This window comes from Triticum dicoccoides, chromosome 4B (assembly GCF_002162155.2).
Source record: "Triticum dicoccoides isolate Atlit2015 ecotype Zavitan chromosome 4B, WEW_v2.0, whole genome shotgun sequence".
NCBI lineage: Eukaryota > Viridiplantae > Streptophyta > Magnoliopsida > Poales > Poaceae > Triticum > Triticum dicoccoides.
In genome coordinates, this window is record NC_041387.1 from 609,850,668 (window position 1) to 609,858,205 (window position 7,538).

The following is a 7,538-nucleotide window of genomic DNA, read 5'->3' on the forward strand; positions in this document are numbered from 1 at the left end:
CCAGCGCGGAAGGCGGTCAGGACCATGGCCGAAAAGGCGAACAGGAAGAGGACACGGCGCAAACGCCGCCCGCCCGCGGCCTGCGGGCGCGCGATGATGATGATGGGCCGGTGATTCAAACGCCTTGTTGTCGCCTCGTCTCCGCTCGCGTCCATCACGCACGCGGCATCGTCGTGATGGCACGGTGTCCGGAACCCTCCGACTAGTCTGCGTGATGCTCGTACATACTCCACTCGAGAGCTACGTGCGTGCGTGCGTACAAACGAGGGCGCTACTCTACAAAGCAGCTGGTGGACGCGAGGTGAGGCGTCTTCTTCGGGGGAAAAGAAAGGCGTACTTATACGAATCCAATCAACCGAATACGGCATTTCCCTCCTTCTGGAAGATAATGAGCACACCGATAAGTACTCCTTCTGTAAACTTATATAAGAGCGTTTAGATCACTACTTTAGTAATCTAAACGTTCTTATATTAGTTTACGGAGGGAGTACATTGCAAATACTAGTAGGCAGCAGCAGTGCTGCTTTTTTGTAAGTACATCTGAAAATGAGAGCACCGCGTATCCTCTTTCTTCACACGGAGAGAGCAGTGCGTCGTAACTTTTTTAACAACGCCTTACATTTGTTTGCAGAGGGAGGAACGGAGTGTTGCAATTGCAAGTTGCAACGGATCATAGATAAATGTTAGGGTAGATTAGCCCATGATTCACATGCTATATTGGCGTGATTGCTTAAAAATAGGATTTAATTTCATTAGAACTTTTTGACTTAGTATATAACAAGAAAAAAAATTATTCGGTAAATCAGTATGAGGTAGGCCAGTTGAGACGGTTTTTAGAAAGAAAGAAAAAAGCGATGAAAAAAACCGAAAATAGGAGGGCAGAAAATCAAAACCATGATTGGAAGAAGGATGGGCGGACGACAAAACCTTTTTCTTATTATTATATGTTTGATTTTTGATTTCTGAATTGTTTTGTAATGCTGGCACGGTGAGTTCTTTGTGTGTGTGTGTGTGTGTGTGTGATGGAGCAGCCACCTTTTTTTTTTGAAAGGAGCTGCCACCTTTTGATTCACCTCCGATCCTCCTCTCTCGGCGCCGTTAATCCAACAACCAACCCCTCCTCCCCTCGCTGTCTCCCCTCCCCTCTCCTATCCGCTACGATACAAAAGCTCAAGAACCCACGCACGCGCGCACCCCCACCCACCCCACCACGCCTCGCTCGCTCGCTCTCCCCCCTCCCTCCCCACGCAGCGCAGCGCCGGTGGGGCAGGGCCTCCGCGGTTGCCGGCGACCGGACGACGCCACCACCGCCGCTGCCGCCGCTGCACCGCCCGCTCCACACTGCCGAACCGGTACGCACGCCCTCTGCTCCTCTCGCCTCGCTGGCTCCTTCTTCTCCCTGGCACGCTTGATCCGGCCGGCCCCTCCGCGGGTTCGTTCCTCGCCGTCGCGGAATTGCGGCGGGATTGGCGCCAAGGAGGGTGGGATCTCGCCGTCCCGGCCCCCTTTTCGTCTCGTCCTCCTTTTTTACTGCCTTTTCTGCGCTGTTGCTCGTACTATTCCCGGCCACGAGCAGCAGGGCAGGGCACGCCCGCAGCCGCACGGCCTCCTCGTCGTTCAAATTATCTTCTCCTTCCCCTCGGTTTTAGCTCGGGCTTCAGCTTTTAATCCGCCCAAAATCTCCATTTTTCCGGCCTCTGCTTTGCTCGCTTGCTTTCAATTTTTTTTTCATCTCTATGATACCTCCCGACTTATTTTCACTTCTGCTCTGCTTCTTCTCCAGGCACACTGGCCGTAATCTGGTGGAGACGATTCTCGTCGCAGCTAGCTGGTGCTGGTGGCGGTGGGTTGGAGGAATAAAGAAATGATCAATCTGTTCGATTTGAGCGCTGGAGCCAGCGCCAGGGTCGCCACCAGAGATGGTAACGTCATGCAACGACCCAACTGACCATGATTTTTCCGGACACATGATTGGTTAACTCTGCCATGATTTTTCATTGGGAAGAGAAGACCTCCTGTATGATTGTTCTTCGGTTAGTGGAAGGTGTCCTAATTATGGATCTCCTCCTTCCTGGCAGGTTCTCCGGTGAGAGGAACGCAGTCGGACCGGAAGGAGTACGCCGATCTCAAGTCGACGGTAAGCACATATATTTTTCATACTGGCAACCGTGTGTTTGTGTTGAGTGTCGACTGTCAAATCTCAGCCTTTTACAGTCTGCTTATCATTGCATGATCCATGTGTGGCGCAGGTGACTGGCAGCATCAGGAGGAGCTCGTCGGACAGATCCGGCGGTACGCCCATGAAGATGCTGATTGCGCAGGAGATGGCAAAGGAGGGGGACACAAATCACAAGAACACTAATGTTATAGCAAGGCTGATGGGTCTCGACGAAGGTGTGGCCTTTCCCAAGCCTGTTCAACCTTCCAGCAGGAGGAGATCTCCAGAGGGCCATTTATCAACCACGATGGCAAGGGTCAACAACCAAATGTCATTCGACAAGGATGCAGGCTCTGTTGAAAATGTGGAATATAAGGATGTCTACGAGGTGGGATACCAGCCACAAAGGTGTGAGCATTTGAGCAACGATTCTTCACACAGAGGGAGGCCACATGAAGATTATGACAAGAAAAGAATGGATCTCGTCCGGCAGAAGTTTGTTGAAGCAAAGCAGCTAGCCTCACATGAGAATCTTCTCCAATCGAAAGAATTCCATGATGCTCTGGAGACTTTGAATTCAAACAGGGACTTGTTTCTCAAGTTTCTCGAAGAACCCAATTCGCTCTTTGCAAAGCAATCTGGTGAGTTCCATTCTGCGCCAACATCACCACAGAGGAAGCAAATAACCGTGTTGAAGCCTGCCAAATCGGTGGAGCTGAAGAGTGAAAATGCACTTAAAAGGCAGCAAAATCATGCAGTTCATGGGAGTAGAACAGAGAGAAGCAATCTTCATAGGAAGCCCAATGCTGGTCATGCCAAAGCAGAAAGGCGTCCACAGCACACCCGGATAGTGGTCTTAAAACCCACCTCCTCAATCACCGCAGCAGAGCAGTTTCAACAAAATGGTCATGGTAACTCTGATGATTCTGATGCTCCTATTGTATCAAGACATGTGAGTGATGAGATACACTGGTCAGCACACGGCATGTGTCACCAGCATGATGAGTGTTTGCAGGGTAGCTTACAGTCAAATATGGTCGGGCGAGATAGATCGTATTATGATCGCGCTGAAGAAGGGCACAGTAGCTTTAGTGGCTCGGAGCTTGGAAGCCCAACATCATGCCATTCTTGGGATTACGTCTACCGGTTTAGCAATCCTTATTTTGGCTCATCTTTAAGCCATGCTTCTTGTTCTCCTGAGGCACATGTAGCTAGGGAGGGTAAGAAGCATACCTCTGATAGGTGGCCAAGTGCATCTTCCAATGAGATTATCCGGGAAAAGGTGCCGATGCGAAGGAGCTTGAGCACGCTTGGTGAAATGCTTGCCATGTCTGATATGAAGAGAGAAGATGTTGTTGATCAGGTGGCCACTAATGCCAGCAGCCAGTTGTGTGGCAACGAACCAAGAGTCGCCGTACCATCTAATTGTTCTGTTGATGGTGCGGAAGGAAAAAGCTCCAGCAATAAAATTTCAAGGTCAAAATCTGTTCCAGTCTCTTCATCAGCCTTTGACAGCCTGCGTTTAGATGCTAGATCTTCAGATTCTCAACATATAGAAGCCACAACCCCGAAGGAGGCGGCCAAACCTAGGAATGGGAAGTCATCTCTCAAGGGAAAGATTTCAAGCTTCTTCTCAATGCGTAGGAAAGCCGGAAAAGAGAAGCTCATCACATCTCCCTCGGGTAGCTTGAATGGCAGAGTTCCTGTGGACAGTGATGTAGTAGTTGGTGTATCACAGTCGGCCTGTACTGGCCTACAAGACGATGTTGCTTCAGAGAATTTAGAAGATAAGTATCAGTATGCAACAATAGTACTTCCGGTCAAGGAATCAGAGGCACTTTCTTCTTCTAAGGTACAGTACTTACTTTTCTAGTACATTTTTGTTACCTAGATGTAAATATAGCTTCTTTAACACATAAAAGTGGTTGATTTGTTAACTTGGACGGATAATTTTGCAGGCACTAATTTCTTTTGAGAAAGCACACTCATTTGAGATTCGGAACTCACACTTTGATGAGCCCAGTCCTACATCTGTTCTCGATGCGCTGTTTGAGGACAGGAATGAAAAGTCTGCCAGTTCATCAGAAAGTGCAATTACCGCTAAACAAGGTAACACATTAGTATGTCTGTCATGTAATAATTTTCTGGCAATGTGGCATGTTAACTGTTCTGCTTCATGACTAACCATTATAGACATAAAAGGCTACTATAGTGGTAGGGCAGTATAGTAAGTACCAATAAAGTGTACTTAATCTTTCTGGGCAGGCCATAAAAGATAATAAAGTATAATTAACTTTTGTGCTTCATAATTAACCATTATTGGCACCACTCTAGGCTTTTATTGTGGACATAAAATTAGGCTATAGCAGTAAGTAGCCATGATGTGTACTTAATAATCTTTTCTGGCTAGGCCACAGTAGATACTAATTTCTCTGAATCTCAACATGTATCTTGCTTGCAGAACCTTTATCAAGATGTCTTCCGATCGGATCGGTCGCACGGACGTTATCATGGGACGATTCCTCCGAAGAAGAGGCCGCGCCGTGCTCTAGCAAAGAAGAAGATTCCCACGAGCAAGAGCAGTACGAATTCGTCGAGAAGATCCTATCATCCGCCGGCCTCTGCACCGAGGCGGCCAGCAACGTCTTCGCCCGGTGGCATTCGCTCGACAGCCCTCTGGCTCCAAACGTGCCCGACCAGTTCCTGGAGCGCAAGGTGGAGGACGCCAAATGCAGAGAGCGGCGGTCGAGCCAGAGGCTCCTCATCGACTCCGTCAACGCCGCGCTGCTCGACATCGGCCAGAGCAAGCTCTGGCGCGCGTACCCTTGCACCGCAGGGCCGATCGTCGTCAACGTGTCGCAGCGGGACGAGCCGGTGGGCGACGCGGCATGGAGGCTGGTGAAAGGCTGGCTGTCGGACGACGAGGCGGGCAACGGGCTGCCGGACAATGTGGGCGCCGCGGCGGACCGGGTCGTCGGCGAGGAGATCGAAGGCAGGGGGTGGTCTGAGATGCTGCGGATGGAGGTGGACGACATGACCAAGGAGATATGCGGGGATGTCCTGGGCGAGGTCGTTGAGGAGGCGCTGTCAGAGCTCGCCGGGTGCCGTTGATGGATGCTCCTCTTTATTTGTTTGCCCTGCTCGCGGTGGTGTCCACCGGTGGCTTTTATTTCCGATCTGGTGGAGACCGTTTGCTGAGGACCGGCGCATCTTGGCTCCTTGTGTGTGTGTGTGTGTGTATAGTCCCTCTTGACTGTCCTGTATGCTCCAGTCAAGTGTGCGTGCCCACTCCCCTCTCTCTGTCGCGCCACATGCCGTTACAGTTGATACATTCTATTCTACAGTAATAATGATCGTGAATGATACGAATGAGTGAATGAGTACAGCTGCGTTTCAGAATCCTTGGCCACGGGTTGGAATCATCTTTTTGTGTAAAGACAAGAGAGAAATGGAGGCGCTAGAGATGATGACAGCTCTGAGAACTCTCTGCAGGCTTGTCCTAGAGAAAGAAAGATGGGCTTATCTCACTAGCTCCCAAGTGTATTACTACCTCCGTCCTGGTTTATAAATACCCATTGTATTTTGTGCTGAATTTTAACTAGAGATTTAAATAACAAAATATTAATGCATGTCACTAAAAATTATATCGTTGAATTTCTATTTCAACGTAGTTTCAAATTATATTATTTTTTATGACATGCATTAATATTTTTTTAGTTAAATTTAAAGTTAAAATTTGACACGGAATACAAAGGGGACTAGTAAACCAGGAGTCCAGGACGGAGGTAGTATACACTAAGGCCCTGTTTGTTTCATAAGTCCTAGGACTTTTTTAAGTCCAAACTTATACTCCCTCCGTTCCAAAATATAGCGCGTCCTCGGTTTCCGTGCTTCAACTTTGACCATTAATTTAATCAACAAGACCGACTGCGGCGGGCGAAAAAATTATACCAATGAATTCGTATTCAAAAAAAGTTTTTAATTATATAATTTTTGATCCCGCCGCAGTCGGTCTCGTGGGTTAAATTTATGGTCAAAGTTGAACCTCGAAAAGCGTGGGCGCGCTATATTTTGGAACGGAGGGAGTAAGTCAGAAGTCCCTACCTGTTTGTTTACAGAGACTTATAAGTCCCGAGTCCCTACCTGTTTGTTTACAGGGACTTATAAGTCTATGTTGCACCGCTGCAACGAGGCTCAGGAGAGGGCCTGTCCGGCGATTGGAGGCACCGCTGCAACGAACCGAGGCAGAACGAACCGAGGCGGGGCGGCGACGGGGCGGCGAACCGAGGCAGAACGAACCGAGGCGGGGCGGCGACGGGGCGAGAGGCGGGGCGGCGACGGGGCGGCGACGGGATAAGTCTCAATAAGCTCCTCCCTGAGAGTCTTATTTGATAAGTCCCAAATCACCACAATAAGTCCCAATAAGTCCCTTGTGTTTGGTTTAGGTGGGACTTATAGGGACTTTTTTAAGTCCCTAAACCAATAAGTCCCTAGAAACAAACACCCTCTAACAAGTGGGAGTGTGCTACTTATACTACTGTTAACTGTGTGAGAGTCCATGTGCTTCCTTCCTTGAAAGGCTACAACAGTCCAAGGCACCACCTTTTGTTCCACTTTGTTTACTGGTCACCTTGTCCTCCCTCCATCCACCAACTCAACTTGCACCTGCACTGCACTGAATCTGAGGAGGAGGATGAGTTAAAAATGGCGTGGCAAGCACCAAAGTGCATTGACATTCCTGGGGAATAACAGCCTTTTCTTCTTCTTCCTGAGGTGATGATGGGCATCCCTGCATTCTTTTGTGGATCCAACACCAAAGTGCTTAACCTCCCAAGACATGTGCTTGCTGATAATAAAAGGCTTTGCTCCTTGCTGGTAGTACTAATTTACTACTGTAATAATACGAGCAGTGACTTGTGTGCGCGTGTGTGCCAGCTTTGCAGTTGCAGATGTCGTGGTGGTCCTTGAGAGAGACGAGATGAACTGCAAGCGATGATCTGTCCGTCTGTCTGCGCGTCCACCTCCGACCGCTCGCTGGACCTCCTCGCGGTCCATCCATCCGTGCATGATGAATCAGAATTCAGAAGCCACGGAGCTTCCTTCCTTTCCTCATTGCCGGTCAACTTGTCTGCATCTTTTAGGTGCAACAACATTCCAAAACAAATCTTTTAGGTGCAACAAGCCGGCAACTAACTAACCATGCACCATTAGTGCCCTAGCGCGTGGTTAACCGTCCCTCTGCTGCCGCTGCCGCTGCCGCTGCCACAGAAATAATCGCAGCAAACATGGAAGGCTACCGATTAGCCTCTCTCTACTGCATGAAGCACTCTCACATGCCATACCTCTTCTTGCTTCTTGGAAAGTTGCGAGCGAAGCCTAC

At 49.2% G+C, this 7,538-nt stretch overlaps 1 protein-coding gene across 1 annotated transcript; it reads left to right on the forward strand.

Annotated features, from left to right (window-relative positions):
• The first annotated feature begins 1,209 nt into the window (after positions 1 to 1,209).
• LOC119291740 lies at positions 1,210 to 5,541 on the forward strand. The gene is made up of 6 exons (XM_037570550.1): positions 1,210 to 1,352; positions 1,784 to 1,922; positions 2,079 to 2,137; positions 2,250 to 4,010; positions 4,117 to 4,267; positions 4,620 to 5,541. Exons 2-6 carry the CDS (start codon positions 1,865 to 1,867, stop codon positions 5,267 to 5,269), a joined length of 2,679 nt encoding a protein of 892 aa, XP_037426447.1. The 5' UTR covers positions 1,210 to 1,352; positions 1,784 to 1,864; the 3' UTR covers positions 5,270 to 5,541.
• The last annotated feature ends 1,997 nt before the right edge of the window (positions 5,542 to 7,538 follow it).

Bases quoted from the DNA above. Each gene is read 5' to 3' on its own strand.
- LOC119291740 (XM_037570550.1), top strand. From the start codon at position 1,865: ATGATCAATCTGTTCGATTTGAGCGCTGGAGCCAGCGCCAGGGTCGCC. The intron at 1,923-2,078 runs GTAACGTCATGC...CCTTCCTGGCAG, and splicing joins CAGGGTCGCCACCAGAGATG to GTTCTCCGGTGAGAGGAACG. The intron at 4,011-4,116 runs GTACAGTACTTA...ATAATTTTGCAG, and splicing joins AGGCACTTTCTTCTTCTAAG to GCACTAATTTCTTTTGAGAA.